At 41.1% G+C, this 18212-nt stretch overlaps 1 protein-coding gene across 1 annotated transcript in view; it reads right to left on the reverse strand.

The window, feature by feature from the left end:
• kcnip4a (potassium voltage-gated channel interacting protein 4a) overlaps window positions 1–15972 on the reverse strand; it is a 125727-nt gene extending 109755 nt beyond the window's left edge. Inside the window, exon 1 of the mRNA XM_084543633.1 lies at window positions 15798–15972. Coding sequence (XP_084399759.1) covers window positions 15798–15858 — 61 coding nt within the window. The 5' untranslated portion in view covers window positions 15859–15972. The remainder of the gene's footprint in view (window positions 1–15797) is intronic.
• Window positions 15973–18212: the final 2240 nt, after the last annotated feature.

Raw genomic sequence — 18212 nt, forward strand, 5'->3', positions numbered from 1 at the left:
TGCATCGTCATTCTTTGTGCAGTACACCGCTGTGTTATTCTTTTCTTCTTTTTTTTTTCCAGCTACCTAGATCAGCCTGCTCTGGGACTGCAGCATGTTTTCAATGAAACAGAAGCAGCGAATGGAATGAAAGCCTAATTCCAATGTGGCTGACAGAAACACCTGGGTCCTGGTGTAGATCCAGCTGTGGTTGCCAGCTTGCATGTTATCAGAAGGATAGTTTCAACTGACAACTGTGCAGGCGCACATGCACACACAAACACACACACAGAGGGGGTTATACATAGCCAACCCAAGGCTAAGTACAAGAAAAACTACATTGGCGATGTGATCCAGATTCTGCACCTGCCACATTGACATCAATCTAATCAATACAAAATGAAAAACTTAGCTTTTTTTTTCACGAAAGGTGAATATTTATGATGGCGCTTCTCTTATTCATGACCAGAACTCATTTTTTTAGGCCATCTGCTGTTGTTGTTTTTTTTTTTTTTTACCCTGCAGAAAAATCTTTACTGCACGTCCCATTTAGGCATTCCCTACAGTGATATTCATTACTGTTTAATAGCATGCTAAATCATACCTTAACACAACCCATTTAGAGAGCAAGAGCACCTATCAAAATCAAAAGACTCCTGGGTTTATGGTAATTTTTGACATGTCACTGAGATATAACACAATCATGGGAACTATACAAGTGTAACTAACAGCTACAAGGAGGGAATAAGGGGGATAAGGACTGAAAATGCTCAGTCTGCCTGTAGTTTATTACTGGCAAATAAAAACTCTCCTGTGACATCCACTTACAACAAACGCTTCAATGGTGCTATATACCACTACTTATAGAAGACCATTACCTCCACGCACAAAATCTCTGAGGCCTTTAGATGCTTTAAAATATGGCCACACCTAGTCACATTGTGAGCAAGAGATCATTTCGTTTTTAATGTACTATGGGAACCCATTTTCTAAAATGTGAAAGGAGGTTAAGGAGATGTATGTAAAAGGCGACATAATGACCAATGTTTTCTCTCTGGATCTCACAGCCTGTTTCGGTGGCGGGATAATGTAGCTGTAAATCCTACTCTATACGGCTATACAGCCATTATGAATATATAACTTGACTTGTAATCGATACTGATATAGGTTCAAAGTGAATTCATCTACAGAAGCTGTCGACTGTAACTCACGGTGCAGTGCGTTCAGATCATTTTTCATTCCAGGAAAATCATAAATTCCTATAAAGGGAGAAGATGACTGATCAATACCACAAGACTACATTTTAAAGGTGTGGGTAGTTGTGCGGTTTTTGGAAATTCTGGACACTTTTGTGCTTCAAATTGTCAAATCCAGTAATAGTACAGTCAATGCATGTATACCGTTAAAAGCCCAATCTTGAAAATATGCAATTTGTTTTTAATATACATTTGTTTCTGCAGCGCTCTTTAAGTTCACATTGTATTTGTGTAGGATACTGATATTTCCCAGTTTGATAAATGCTTTCTCTTCACCGTGTTTTTCTTGCCGTGACACTAAAAGAGTATTTCCCCAATGTTTTTAGAATAATTCAGATCAGCAGCAATTCAGCCTTGGGATTAAACAACCACATCCACCAGCTGTTTGCCTGCTGGTGATATAACTGTGTACAAAATAAGTTGTTAGCCTTAAAAACATAACTTCTTAAAAAAAAAAAAATGCTGATATTTAACGGGTCCCTTATATCATTTGTGTTGCAAAGAAGATCTCTAAACAGATTCGTTCCGCGTACAAGGATTCACATTAAAATGCCAGTTCTGTTTTATGGAAAAATGCTCCATTAGTCATTTACTTTAAAGGTCAAGCTTCTCACACAAGCCAAAGCAATTCTCCTCAATTTTCACACCTCTACTCAATAAAGTTAATCTAAAGCTACCTTATTTAACAAGTAGTCATTGGGACCCGTGTTTCAAAACACACCTGGAAACACCACAGATCTTTCCGTTTGTGTGTAAGCATAAACCGATGAGTTGTGTACCTTTGGGGTTTGGGGAGGCCCAGGTGATGATGCGTCGCACCAGGCAGCAGTTGAGGAGGACTCTCTTAGAGAAGCCATAGTCGTTACGGAAATGCTGCAGATCCTCCCTCCACTGGGTTCTCTTGGTTGGCGTACACATGGCTGAGGGCACACTATTGTGAAATATATTGCGCAATTATTTGTGAGAACAGTAGGCAATAAATTCAGTGCAGAAATAGGCCTCATTATTTTAGCAAAGATCCATTTACAAGCATGAAGTATTACCCCAAAAGCTCAAGGTTATGTGACTGCAGCAAGAATATTGAAAACACAGGTGATTACTATTAGCCTTATAATTCAGAAGATGACCCCTTCACAGCCTCTGGAAATGATTCAAACACAAGCTACAGCTTCTGCAGAGTGCCGGACAAACTGTCATAAGTTAAGGCACAGACCTGATTGTAGTGCATATGCCAATTTAACAACCTATTTTGCTCCGAGTTATGCACGGCCACAATGATATGCAAAACCTTTCAACGTGCCCTTTGTGAACGGGAAAATGTGCGACTTACGTGTCCTGAGATGTTGCTTAAAAAATGCAAGATATTCTCCAAGCTAGACTCTTTGCCTACACTCTGCCTCACACTAATAGATTTTCAAATTAACACACGCAAATTGAGATAATCTAAAAACAGTAATTCCAGAGTAAAACAAACTGGAGTTCCTGACACTACTAAATAAAATAAGAGCTAGTGATACCCTATCTCAGTCAGTACTATCATTACAGTCCCCCCAAAGGTCCCATTTCAAGAGCAGAAGTTTTAGACATCAAGAGATCACACAGCTCCTCTAACTGCCTGACTTTTGGTCTGCTTTCAGCAAATTTATATCACTCAATCCAAAGAAGCTGAGGTCCAGAGCGGACTTAATGCTGTCAATAGTCCCTTTGAGCATCATCTTACCTTGCGGGCTAAAACAAGATGCGCGGCGCAGTCTCTCTGTTTCCTCAGTCTGCAAGTGATCCTCAGGTTTCACACAAGCACTTTCCCTTTCCCTGAGCTGATCAACAGAGTGTGAAAGGGGGTGGAAGGAGGAGGAGAAAGGAGAGGAGAGGAGAGCGAGGATTGCTCTGTGAAGCAGAGTGAGTGAACGAATTGGCGAGAGAGAGAGAGAGAGAGAGAGAGAATTGCTTAAAGACAATGTGGCTTTTGCTTCAGGCTGAAGGGCCATGCATGTGTGTTTTCTTCAAGTAGCAGAGGAAGAGGAGAGGAAGTGGTAGCTGTATGCAAAGTGGAGCCTTTTAATTGTCCTCCTGGATCCTCTTTGAAAATAAAAACTTTCAACACACACACACACTTTGCAAGCCAACTCCCTCCACCAGATCACTGTCACCATTAAATAAAAAGTTCACCTGTGCAAGCAAATGTCTTTCATCAACCCCATTGAAATCCTTCTGATTCCAACGTAGCTCTTCATATGGACATGAATAAGATGTATACATTAAAATGTCCCAAAATATCAAACTGAATATACTTTGACATGCGCAAATCGGTTCTGCTCACTGTCCAGCATCGAAATCTGACGGAAATACAACATACGACATTTCTTCACAACTTTATTCACAATACTGAACCAGTTCCATAGAAAATACTAGTTCTTCTTTTCAAACACCACCGCCATGTGTCTGTCTCTCCCGCTAACTCATCACCTCACCTAATGTTTACCCACGTGGCGCCAAACATGCACAGAATGAATGTATTTATCCAAGTGAGAGAGAAACGATCAGATCAGGAGTTTACATAGTTAACCATCAAAGCTTTACAGCACCCGTCTCCTTCAGAGAAAATTCCTTCCGATTGTCTGTTCGGTTGTTTACATGAGCACTTTTGTTCTGAGTGGGCTATTATTCCAGCAGAGGAAGTTTTAGTCAGCACTCATTTCAGTCCGTTTATTTATGCTACATTCAGTAAATGTGATGTACTTTCATAGATTATATGCAAATCATTTTGTCCCAGGTCACTTGCCAAATAGGCTGAAGTCCACATTTAAATGCAGATAACATTAATTTGTGCAGAGTGATAGATGGTTATGGTTTAGAGGAGACAGTAAAGCTAAATCTAATTGCTTCCCCTGAGATGATCAAGACATATTTTGTACCTGAGAAGACGGGGTGGTGGGGGGGGGGGGGACCCCGGACAGAGAACTGGGAATAAAGCCATGCTTTCCCAGCAGGCTGAGACACACTCACGATTGAAATGAGGGAACAGATTGCTCGCTGTGTTACGACATGTTACACATGTAGCCATGGACGTTCATTCATGTTGGGTGAACACATCTATAGAGACAGTATGTCCACATCCTAAGGGAGAGAGCTTGAATAATTTATATTGAAGCAGCTGATGATATTCAAGACCACTGCTCATTGATATTCAAGACTACTGCACCTGAGTACAAGTCAAACAAGACCAGGTGTAGATGGCTTGATCGAGCCAGCACTAAAACCAAATCAAAATGTGACTTTTTATTTAAACACACTAATTTCATACAATCCTTCAAGCAAAATCATGAAGAAGCAAAAGGAACACAAATCATCTGAGCATGAGGGAGGGATGTGTGGAGTACTGTTCTTACCTCATCATCTCAGTTACGATTATATGTCCTGCTTAAAGCCACACCATGAAAATTACTGAAACATAATCCGCATACATTAGCTGCTGAATGTAGCCTCTTAGGTGTTATGTGGTTGGTGCATGAGATATACGAGTGAGCTTGTGGATGCCTTGCACACTTAAATCTTTATAGCAGACACTCATCCGATATGTTAGAAGTGCTTTTCTACTATATATTCTAAAATCAATTTGGACGGCCAGCTCCAGCTCATGGAATGAATTTAGAGTTATATCAGATTAAGTAAGAACAGAGTTACGGTTGTATTTTACATCTAAGCTCTGAACTTGTTACTCCCTGCAGCAAGCAGGAGTCTTAGTGATACTAAATACTTCCTTGTTTCTTACAAAAACCGAAGGAGATTCCAGTATGAGTGTAATAGGAACCAGACGCTGTGGTTTTATCCAAGAACAAAACAATCATCACTAATGAGATGGCCAACAAGAAAACACACTAACATAAGGAAACCAAGATGTCTCTGCACAACAGCTGTGTTAACACAAGAAGGAAGGTTAGTGGAGCTGTTGTGGACCCAGGCAGTAGGCACAGACAGAGGGCTCAGCAGCAGAAAAGATGTGGTACAAATAAGATGATATATCTCCACTAAACCAACTTCATGAAGCCGACAAGAGCAGAGGTGACACAAGCAAAAGAGCACGCTTAAAACTGGGTGAATGGACAGTTCAACCTGTAGCATTTAAACATATTTGTTCTCCGGTCTCTGTGCTTCAGTATCATCAGCTACTAGAAATAAAATAAAGGAAGAGTGTGTAAGAGTTTACCCAGGGCCCAGTGCGGATTTACAGCTGTAATTTACAAAGAGGTGGAGATGAATGTCTATGTAAAGAGTAGGGATGATGAGTAGGAGGTATAAAAATCAAAGCTGGATGGAGGAGCATACCAGAACTAGATAATGTCAAATTGACTGAGGGAGTTTTGTTGCGTCTATAACTGGACAATTGTTTGCAAGGTGAAAAAACTAGGTATGACTGTATAACATGTTAGGTATGAATGCTCTCCAGGGTGTAGGCATTCTGCCTTTCTTCCACGTCTCCACGACCAAGAAGAGACTTCATAACCACAACGTCAGACGATTCAACATTCAAAAAAAGACAGGATGCAGATTACAAAAAGAAAGCGGTATAAATCTGTGCGCTGTGACTCTCGCCTTTTAGTGTTGCCGGTGAGTTAGAAAAGGCTAAAGGAATATTAACAACCCTGCAGTCTGAATTTAAAATGATGGAAGACACACATTTAAGACAACAGGGTTCATTTGAACCAAGCCCTGCATTTCCATAAAACCTCACGAGGATAATGCAGTAGCCCATTACAGAAACCATTACCCGTAGCAAAGGGGGTTGCTGCCCAGCAGCATCAGCAACATTGAATCTGCTCTCTTATTTTCTTAAATGTTCTCCACCACTCTAGTAAGCAGAGTTCACTAATTGTCTTTACTATTCAAGCATAATGTGAACGCTGAGGATTATAGCAGTTAGGTGAAAGCTATGTTAATTGTTTCGGAAAATAAAACATTAATTTAGGCAGACGTGTTACTACTGTTACAAGTTTAACACCCATCTGCATAATGTTAGGTCATAGTGAGGTCATAATGAGATCATAATATAAAAGGGCATAGGAGGAGAGTGGGTTGAATCCAGAAAGACACAATGTTTTATATAGGTTTTGAATTTATTATGTGCACCTGGGCTGATGCACCCCTGTGTGCATGCAGTGGAAGTGATTTACTATTTATAAGCTGCACTAACTGGAGTTATAATTCTGCCACTTACATTAAGAGAGGCTAGAAATGATCATTATACTGAACTTTACAGAATTTCTGTTTCAGCACGAAGCCTTCCTAGACAAAAATGTTACATTCTAGGATTTCTAAACTTTATTGAATTGTTGCCTCATCCATGACCACCCTTGGTAAAACTGTAAAAGCACACACACACACCAGCTACAGCCACTGCAGACCCCTATAAAAAAAAAAGAAAAAACGCTGTCCTAGGTTGGAGCCATAAACCAGACTGCTCATTATTCTCTGTTGCAATAGCTTGAAATGAGCGGCTACTTTCTTTTCCATCTTTGCAGCTCCAATGTCACAGTGGTCAGAGCCCCTGTGGTTCACTGCTACAGGGTCAGCTGGTAGTCAGAGAGAAGACACACTGAGAGGTGTGGCTGTACTGTAAGCTGGTTCTCTGCCTTCCTCCAACACACACACACACACACACTCGCCCCACACACTTTTTCTCTTCCCAATTTCCCCCACATCCACTGTGACCTTGTCCTCTAAAGTGGCAGCTAAAATTAGCAGTATACATAAGGGAAACAGCCCGGTGGATTAAACAAACTGCAATGCAGTATTTAAAGATGGGAGATGAAGGCTCATCTTAGTGAAGTCACAGTATGAACCAGTACATCACAGAACAACTTTCCTTCCTGAAACATGAGAGCTCCATAAAGCCATCATTGAGGAACCCGTTCACTTACTTACTTAAACTGACCTGAAATCGATACAATCACCTTTTCAACCACGGCCGGGTAATCCGATGAGAGGAAGATCATACAGAGCACAAGGAAGCAAAGATCAGTGTCTGATATACTGAAGAAAAAAAGGACTCCCTCTATATAACCTTGCACTAAGAGATGCTTTTTTTCCCCTCATCTGTGTAAGGTGGCCTGTAGCCCCAGGATGCAACAGCTTTGGTTGCAAAGGCTTTGAATTGAAAGGTCACACAAGATAATGAAAAAAGGGCTGCAATACACACCTAACAATCTCGCTGGTGTAATTATCCGTCAGTCGTGGCTTTTATTCATTATCATGGTTCAATTACATACCAGTACTATTATGCAATTATTGTATAAATAAGTGTTCAGCACTTTTTATATGGGTAATTGACAAAGCTCTCTTGGGAGAAGGCAGATTGCAACTCAGCAAAATGAGAATGAATAGTGCAGAGCGTCCATCAGTTCACATTTGCCTGGTTTCCTTCCCACTTGCTCCCTCTTCCAACTGTTAAATGAACTGTGGCATCATGAAAAACTTGACACACAAAAGACAGCTTTATGTATAGACGCTAACCTAATTCTCTGAACCAACTCCTTCACAGACACACGGCCACCTTTTACCACTTCCCCTACCCTCTGCGGGTGTGTGTAGTTTTCTCAAAGTGTTGGAATGGCTCCATAAATTATTCAGCTGCAGCGCCTGCTATCTGAAGATAACAGAGGGTCTTTATCGGTCAGCGTGTACAGAGACACTGTGCTTGTGACTCGACAAGCACCTAGAGGGATTTGGGACACGTTCTGTGTCAGGATGCGTGTCACCGTTGCAATCAAGCATACAAAAGAATATAGCCTTTCTGCAGGTTTATGTTGTAAGGTCACTTTCATTTTCCCTGGGGACATTCTTGATTTTCAGCTCATCAAACAAAGGGCACTGTGTTTGGCACTGCATGACTAATGCAGACTTGTCCGGATGGTTACCTGCTATCTATACTTCTTGGAAGTATTTTGGAAAATGGCAGTTTCTCAGAATAAAAAAGCAAGCCTAAATGCCACCTGATGGGAATTAAAATATACGTCATAGATTTTTGTTGTTACATTCAACTTCAAGTATATTACTACCAGTTCCAACAACTGAACTGCTATTAGTTTGCCAATTTTGCTTCAAAGTCTGTGACTTAAATAACATGCTGTACAAAGCTCTGTCTCTATCTGTGAAATATAAATATGGAAATATATTTAAGAAATATAACTGAAACCAGCTACCAGAATGAACATTCATTCATTCATTTTCTGCAACCGCTTGTCCTGTAAAGGGTCGCAAGGGGTGCTGAAGCCTATCCCTGCCGTCATCGGGCGGGAAGGGGGTGGTACACCCTGGACAGGTCGTCAGTCTATCACAGGCCTAACACAGAGAGACAGACAACCATTCACACTCACACGCACACCTACGGCCAATTTAGAATCATCAATTAACCTAATGAGCATGTCTTTGGATGGTGGGAGGAAGCCAAAGTACCCAGAGAGAACCCACACAGACACAGGGAGAACATGCAAACTCCACACAGCAAGGCCCAGTCGGCCCATGGATTTGAACCCAGAACCTTCTTGCACTGATGCCTCACAGCAAGAAGGTTCCACGCCACTGTGCCGCCTACAGCTGAACTTTAAGTGGTAAAACATTCTCACTGTAGTGAAGATTTTGTATGCAATAGTAATAGTTTAAGATTCTTCTACAACAACAAAGAGGATATCTACAATGCTAACTATGGAAATTGAGATAAGTATGTTTTATTACATTATATTCATTCTTTTATGAAAAGTGCATTGTAGGGAAGGGCTTCATAAGCAGGTGAGTACAAAAAAAGAGGAGGAAGCCCATACATGAGAATTAATACATCTTAAAATGCACAATTTATGCACAAGTACAGGTATTGAATGGTATGTAGGACACAGAAAGGGGTTGGCTCATAACTAATTTGGGAGGTGATTAATAAGGAACATAACTGACAGGCTAGCAAAATAATAATGACTTCATAGTTTCAGCTTTAAATAAAGCATTACACCAACATATAACAACCTAAACCTGGTCTTTGTGACTTTCAAGGTATCGTATGTAAGTCTACATTAAACCATAGCACAATATCTACCAGTACTGTACCCGACTTGACCTGGATGGATCGAATGAGGCACTTTGTTGTAGACACTCTTTTTCAGGCCAGTTCAAATAAAATAAAATGTAATAATTAGTGCAAGAACTGTATTCAGTACTGGATGAAAGTGTGTCAATAGCTTTCACACTACTGAGACGGCACTTTCTTTATACTACCACTTGGTGTCAGCCTTGCACACTGCATGGATGCCACAACTACTACGATACAGCCTATAAATTCTTTCCAGCATTTTCAAGGTTGAATATTAATTGGGAGAATTGAAAAAGATCTAATGATAATTACTTGAAACCAATGTACTGTGGGTAAGCCTATAACAGTTGTTGTTCCCGTCTATTTTCAGGTCTACCCTAATTATCAAGGCTGGCATATGGCACATGTCCGTATGCGTTGCATGTCATAATCTCCTGATGGAATGATGGGTATGTTTAGCAGTGTTGGCTGTTGAGTCTATATTAAGTGTTGGCAGTACCCTGTAGGACACTGATTTTTTGAGGGACCGAGTCTCGGAATAGGCTTTTGAGCACCCCCAATTGGGAGGAGAAGAAAGACAGACGGACCCTCCAGTTGGCCACTCATTCTAGGCCTGCCTCCACATATGGCCAGTATGATCTTCAGCCGTGACACCATTTCATCAAGGAGTCCTTGGGAAAAACTCATCCCACCAGACATGTAGCTGATCCACTAATGTTATTTTATTATTTGCATTCCTTTAGATTTTATAAGGTATCTTACAGGAGAGATTACAGTTGGGAGAGTGAAATGTGGCATAGTTACTGACTAAAATTAAGCCAAATAGGAAACAAAATCTATTTATTTAGTGCAGGATTATCATTTTAAGCAGGATTGTGCAAGGGTCCAGTCCAACAGAGTGTGCACAGATTACCAGCCAGTGTTTACACAAGTCCACAGATGTGTATATTTTGTAGGTACTACACAGTTTGCAATGAGAATGAGGGTTTACTTAATTATTTTAGACAATAAGTTTTGTTAAAGTCTATATCAGCACCGTGCCAGTGCTTTGAGTACAACGTCTGTGCTTTCAGAAAATGAACATTATTAAATATCTATTAAGATGTTAAGATGGAACAAATAAAAAGGTTAATAAGCAATATAAAAAAGTTATGAAGTTCAGCCTTGAAATATGCTATTGTTTTATGTGGTGCTGCAAAAAAAAGAGTGACGCTTTGTGTATTATGAAGTCCTTTATAAATGCAGGACTGTATTTTGGAGAGAAAGGTAAGAAATTCCCAAGGTGACCAGGGTTGCTTTTTTCTAAGGAGTGCTGTTTATCCTCAGTGTGACCTTGGCACACACTGAGAACGTTTGCAAGCTGAGGCCAAACGTTACCACCCAGTTGGCACCGGCTGTTTGGCACTCTATCCGAAGAAGTCGAATAGAGTGAATCTGTGGCATAAACAAGCCTGTGGGTGGAAACATAAACATGAAAGACAGTCCACTTCTTTCAGCCTTCGGAAATCATAAACAAGCACCTTATATAACCCTTTGGTTATAGCAATAGCATCATAAGCTTTTTGTTCCATGACTTTATCTTCCCCGTCCCAATCAGTCCGCCCCCTTTCATACATCACTGTCTTACTCCACCCTCTCACGCTCTGGTCCCTGCATTCTCACCCCACCCTCTTTTCTTTCGAATATTCCTTCCCTCATCCTTCTCTGGCCGGTGTCCCAAGGCAGATGGTCCATGCAAGCAGATGCTCCCCACCCAGTCCTTGTGAAGGAAAAACAAAGCCTGGATGCAAAGCAAACAAAACCTGCTGGAGGGCGTCCAGGGGATAAGCAGGGAAGTTCATGGTGTAATTAATCCTGGATGTGACCACGGACTATCTTATTGATAGGCAGACAGGAAACACACAGGTGGTCAAAAAAATAAAAATAAAAATAAAAAAGAGTGAAGTCTTCTTTCTTGATGATGGGGAGTACACTTAACTCCACAGCAGTTGGTATGCTACACTTTAGATCCAACTGTTTAATAAGTCAAACAGTCCAATTTGAATCTATTTACAGACAGAATAAAAACAAATCCTGAATAGAAATGATCTTCACTGCCAAACGCTGGAGGTTTCATCATTCTTAAGAGTAAAGGAACACAATTAAGTCTCACGCACACAAGCTGCCAACAGTGCGGTTTTAAAAGCTGCTAAAATGACAGCTCTTAAAAACAACACGTGGTCCCATTCTGTGTTTCTTTAATTTGCCTGTAAATAGGTTTATTAACATATTATTCATTTCACACTTTGAAGTCAACTTGGCCTAATAACAAATTTAAACGGCACATCTCTTGCAGCAACAAAGCCACAACTTTCATATGTTACCCTGCACTCTGTCAAAACTTTCCTCTGAGAGGCTGAATCACAAGCACTCTGCCGTCTGACAGATTTGGAGCAGTTTCTTCAAGCTGTACCTTTTTTTTTTTTTCTGTGATCTCAAGACCTCTGACTGTCAGATGCCAAGACAACACACAAATACAAACACTGCATGTGGTCAGTTCTCAACCCTATATGACCTCAAAGCTGATGTCTACAAGCATGCCTCTGCAAGACAAATACACCACCTTTGCTTAAATATTTCTCAAATACTAAATACCACACATATATAACTGTTATTAATCTTATATAGACTATAAATAACACCAATATGTCTTTCCTGGGCAGTGAGTCAGATGCATCCAATGATGTTTTTCCTATTTTAAGTTGATTTAACTGTAAAGCTGCAGCCGCAATTAAATTCTTCATACTGAGATCTTGACTATGAGATAACATTGATAAAAAAAAAAACCTATATGGATTATTGCACTTGTTTGTATCAAATCCTAAACTCAAGCACTAAACTCACTAAACATTAAAACTAGTGTCCAAGACGTTCATCGCTGCGTTTCCAATCGGTGTCCTGAATCTGCATATATCCTGAAAGGCATCTACATTTTATTTTTTATTTTTTTATCATAAACCAGTTCAGTTGGAAGACATTATGCCTGCAGCAGACTAAAAAAGTTCAAACAATTAAATGCAAATGAGAGTAAATGAAGTGTTGATTCAAAAGCACTGAGGTAATATCTCATGGTACTTTTTTTTTTTTTTTTACCTAGTCTATTTTATTATTTAATTGTGTTTTTCAATTCAATTGTCATAACTGACGATGCATCATAGCCAGTTATGACAATTTGCAGTGGCACAAGGAAAAAAACAAAAATAGTACAATCATCCCCAAAACACGGCTCTTACGCAACTATTTCAAGGTTGGAGCTAGCCGTGGTTCTGAAAATAGCTAAATCTGAACAATAAATGTTACGGTGCTGCATTTCTTACACTATATTGAGTTTTTCTGAAACATAGGGACTCTCGAATAAAGGAGAGAAATGTCTGGGGAAGCCTTTGGCAGGCACTGACAGAAGTTGTAATGGTGATCTGAGAGAGCTCCAAGGCACTGATGCAAAGAATCACTGCACCGAGGAAGCAGCTCTTGGGAGGATCAACTCATGGATGGGTGACTGTAGCATTTTTATATGGGTGATTGTTACATTCTCAGATTTCCGTCGGGAAGTATCATGATGTGGCGGCCCACTGGGTAAAATGAGGGGGAGCATCAGAGAGCACGGAGAGAGAAAACGGATTAGAGTTGAGGAAAAACAAGCGCCAAATGACAGAATATTGTTCCTCTCCACAAGAATGAGTCACTACTGAGCAACGCAACCAATAAAAAACTAACGTACGTCCACTAGACAGCCCCTCTATAGTATCCTTGTGAAATTTATTCCAAATAACCTGTATCAATACATAGTAATGCCAAAAAGTTTACATTCTAACTGCAAGAGCCTATAAATGAGAAATAAAAGACCTCACCAACATGATGCTCACTGCGCACACATAAGTGACCTGGATTATTCACCCCCTTTAGAGGTACACTATATTACCAAAAGTATTCGCTCACCTGCCTTTACTCATTCTATGAACTGAAGTGCCATCCCATTCCTAACTCATAGAATTCAATATGATGTCGGTCCACCTTTTGCAGCTATTACAGCTTCAACTCTTCTGGGAAGACTGTCCACAAGGTTGAGGAGAGTGTTTATAGGAATTTTTGACCATTCTTCCAAAAGCGCATTGGTGAGGTCACACACTGATGTTGGTCGAGAAGGCCTGGCTCTCAGTCTCCGCTCTAATTCATCCCAAAGGTGTTCTATCGGGTTCAGGTCAGGACTCTGTGCAGGCCAGTCAAGTTCATCCACACCAGACTCTGTCATCCACGTCTTTATGGACCTTGCTTTGTGCACTGGTGCACAGTCATGTTGGAAGAGGAAGGGGCCCGCTCCAAACTGTTCCCACAAGGTTGGGAGCATGGAATTGTCCAAAATGTTTTGGTATCCTGAAGCATTCAATGTTCCTTTCACTGGAACTAAGGGGCCAAGCCCAGCTCCTGAAAAACAACCCCATACCATAATTCCTCCTCCACCAAATTTCACAGTTGGCACAATGCAATCTGAAATGTACCGTTCTCCTGGCAACCTCCAAACCCAGACTCGTCCATCAGATTGCCAGATGGAAAAGCGTGATTCATCACTCCAGAGAACGCGTCTCCACTGCTCTAGAGGCCAGTGGCGGCGTGCTTTACACCATTGCATCCGACGCCTTGCATTGCACTTGGTGATGTGTGGCTTGGCTGCAGCTGCTCGGCCATGGAAACCCATTCCATGAAGCTCTCTGCGTACTGTACTTGGGCTAATCTGAAGGTCACATGAAGTTTGTAGCTCTGTAGCAATTGACTGTGCAGAAAGTCGGCGACCTCTTTGCACTATGCGCTTCAGCATCCGCTGACCCCTCTCCGTCACTTTACGTGGCCTACCACTTCGTGGCTGAGTTGCTGTTTTTCCCAAACGCTTCCATTTTGTTATAATAGAGCTGACAGTTGACTGTGGAATATTTAGGAGCGAGGAAATTTCACGACTGGATTTGTTGCACAAGTGGCATCCTATGACAGTTCCACGCTGGAATTCACTGAGCTCCTGAGAGCGGCCCATTCTTTCACAAATGTCTTGTTTCACAGTCTGCATGCCTGAGTGCTTGAATTTATACACCTGGGGCCAGGCCAAGTGATTAGAACACCTGATTCTGATCATTTGAATGGGTGAGCGAATACTTTTGGTAATATAGTGTATTTGTCCTCATTTGTCCGCATGAGTTTAACCACTCAATAGCAGTTAGTTCCATACAGTATTGCTTCCCATTACTCAAGCCCTTTGCAGTAAGGCCTACTAAAGGGAAACCAAAATTCCTGTACCACAATCAAACCGTGTTAAGATCTCTCAACACTTATACTCTGTTTCAATGGATAGGGGTATGACTCATATCCATAACAAGGGGATAATTTGAAGTCGGTTAAGTGTGCAAACAAGCATTAACCTGAGTCAGGAGTGATGGGCGGCTAACTGCTGCTTCTGGCCCTCGGAGAGGCAGTAAGGAGCCTGAGGGGAAACCTAAGGACTATAAGTGAGTGATCATTATTCTGGCTGCTGGCCAAGTACTGTGACCCAGGAGAGAAATTCTGCATTCATTATGGTCTCCAACATATGTTTATGTGAGGTTAAGAAGTTTTGCATATACGCATAGCAGAGTACAGTGGCAGATAAACATGAAAATACCTATCTTTATAAGGCTTCTTCATGGCAGACATTTTGATTTGCCAGGCAGCAAGAAAAGCACAGGTGTGTTAATGATGGCTGCGTTCCACTTAGGATAGGTTCCGTTATTGTGTATACGATGCACTGTCATGGCTTAATATGAAGCTAAATGGAACTGAACCATCATTAACGTAATTAATCCCACCTGCGCTTTGCCTGCCGTGACAGTTCACAGCAGAAACGATGTAACTTGTAGGTAAAATTATTCAGCAGTAGGCCTACTAATAAATAAATAAATATTTTTTCTGCTTAGTTGAATTCCAACAAATTGACCAAACCGGGACCATCGACCAACCAACATCTTCCTTTCAAGAGAAGGCAAAAGTCCAGACACGAGTCTGCGAGCACCTTGATTAGTAGCATGCAATTTAAACTTCAGCACGAGACTCGTCAATTTAATGTTGCCTTGAATAACATTCACAATAAACTCACTCCTTGTCTTATTAATGACTTAGATTAAACTTTCTGTCTCCACTGACCGTGCATTTTGGTTTATCGTTACGCTTGCGCTAAGGAAGAGACTTTACAAAAATGTTTCTTTTACAATCAATTACAAGCCGAATTAAACCATTTTCCTGCAAATACACACAAAAAATGAAGTTATCCTTTAGGAAGTGTGTATTTTTGATCGCTACTCAAGGCAATATTAAATTGTGACTATGTGTTATAGGAGTTTTGTTTGCTCCATGCATGGCGAGCAGAGCAGACCCATAAATCAGCATTTCAACCAGTAAATTAACACATGCCACCGCTGTCCTACCAGCTGTTGAAACAGCAGCGTCCACCCGGGCTGAAATGGTCTCCACTCTCTTTGCATCCATTGCTGTTTAGGAAGATGAAGTTTTTTGTTGTTGTTTTTTTTTCCTTTTTGAGTCGAAATAGCCTCGTTTTCGGTGACGAGGGCTCGTCCGGCGTTGACTTGTCAGTGGCTGGTACTACTTGCTGCTCAATCAACTCCCAAGTTTCGCAGCGTGTGTGAGAGAGAGAGAGAGAGAGACGGACAGCGCTGGAAGGCTGCTCGTGCACGCGGTTCTTTGGCGGGAGCGAGCATAGGTGGGTGGCAAGTGATGGTGATGCTGTCAGAGTCTGCGGACCAGAGGAAAATGGTATTTATTTAGATCTTCATATGCTTCTTTATATCGAATCTGTTGCTATGTTAGGGCTAGATGACTTACCTTTAAAGAACTTTATTGATTCCTAAAGGGAAATGAAATGCAAGATATAGGCACTGTTGGGATTTGAACCCAAGATCTCCTGTTTACTAGACAGGCGCTTTAACCAACTAAGCCACAGCGCCTTGCATAACCTACACAAAGCCTTTACACTCTGTCCGCCGTCTGGACTCCAGTTTGCATTGTATTATATTAAATTCACCTAAAAAGTCTGGTTGCCTCATTCATAATATAGCGATGTTTCAACTGCACGGGTTGAACGGATGTGCAGCCTACTAAGTAGCCTTCAAGCTTTTAGCGAGAACCAAGAGCATTATCCAATATGATTTTATTTCATATGTGCATATCTCAATTTGCCAACCGCACAACTCAAAGCAGAGAATGCCTCATGCCCTCCCCCGTGATCTTTTGTTGCCGACCACAGCTTGTGATTATAATATTCTTTCACTTTCGTTCACTGCTTCTCCCCTGAAAGATTTTGAAGCACTCTGAAAAACCCAACGGTTAAAAAGAACTTCACTGACCTCAGGCCCGTCCAATTTTTGAGATTACTTGTATCTCTGTGCATGCTCCAGGCCTTGTCGTCCAAAACTGGATTCCAAACCCTCGTATAAATCCAATCCCACAAGAGCAGAAGAGGCATGTGAATGCCCACTGTTTTGGAATGACATGCTCAGCAATCACATATGGACATTATATTCTGGTTTGTTCTTATTATGCCAGATGGTTCCTCTAAAGTACACTCTCACCATGATTAGCAGTTCCATCCACTGTTATGTACTGAATTTATAGCATCTCTGCTGCAGTGTGGTCTGTCTGGCATGCCATAAGCTATATTAAACTTTTAGGTTGTGGTTTCAGAAGCGGGGTTCAGGGACCATCAGGGGTCTTTAACAGCGCTTTCATCGTACATCCCTCCAATTTCCCAACACGCCGCAAACAGTTTAGATGGTTACATAATTCTGCACCAGTCCAAAACTCTTCAGGATGCTGGCTGATAAAATATGGCTCTGTAGATAAGTACACACACCATCATGTCTGATCGTGCACATCCATGCATCTACCCCGCTCTCTTTATATAATGCACACTAACAGCAGTGTAGGTCGGACAGTGGAGCGGGCATTTTCCAGACACACTGCAGGTGCTCGATGAACAGATAAGCCAGGCTGCTGTCAGCTATTTTGAAGATTGTGGCATTTTTAACAACGCTGCACATCTGTTTCACGGCAGCAACAACTGAGAGAATGCAAACTGTCTACTAAAAATACAACAAAGCATAGTTTTCTGTCACCTTATGAAGCACACACTCAGTTCAATTAAGCACAATAGACAGCTTTGGATAAATCATGAAACAGGAGATGATTTCCTCAGCAGATACAACAGGAAATTACTGGCGTATCTTAAAAACAGGAGTTTCATACTTAAACGACTTGGACGCGTGCGCTGAAATTGTTTAGACACATTTATTCCTGGAATATGCGCAAAAACCATGGATGATAAAAAAGGAAACGCATCCATCTGGTGCTTACTAGTTCCACATACCTGGCGTGTTGTTCAGCAGGCATCTAAAAATATAAAGAAAAAGGGATCCATAAGCTTTCTGCACTTTCAGATTGCAGGGTGATTCATCTGGACAGGTTTAACAGGGTGAGAAGTGCACAGTAAACTGCATTACTCTGGATGTTTGATGTGTTGTCTTTATGCTCTGTGAGCATCCTTCTATCCTGAACAATTAATTATAAATCTATTTAACCAGGCATGGACATGATAGATAGCCCCAGATCAGGTCTCATTCACTTTCCAAATACTGTTAATAAATGCTGAAAAAGGGAGCAGGCCCAAGAAGAGCACACATAGAGTTTAAATAAATAGAAACAGAAATAGAAAGTTGACATTCAAGTAAAATCCTGATTTACTTGAAATAAGAGTTGAACTTGGATATGCTGCCGAAAGCAACATTTCAACATTTTGGGAAGTATACAAATTTGCTTCTGAAGGAGAA

This window comes from Chelon labrosus (assembly GCF_963514085.1).
Source record: "Chelon labrosus genome assembly, chromosome: 1".
Taxonomy (NCBI): domain Eukaryota; kingdom Metazoa; phylum Chordata; class Actinopteri; order Mugiliformes; family Mugilidae; genus Chelon; species Chelon labrosus.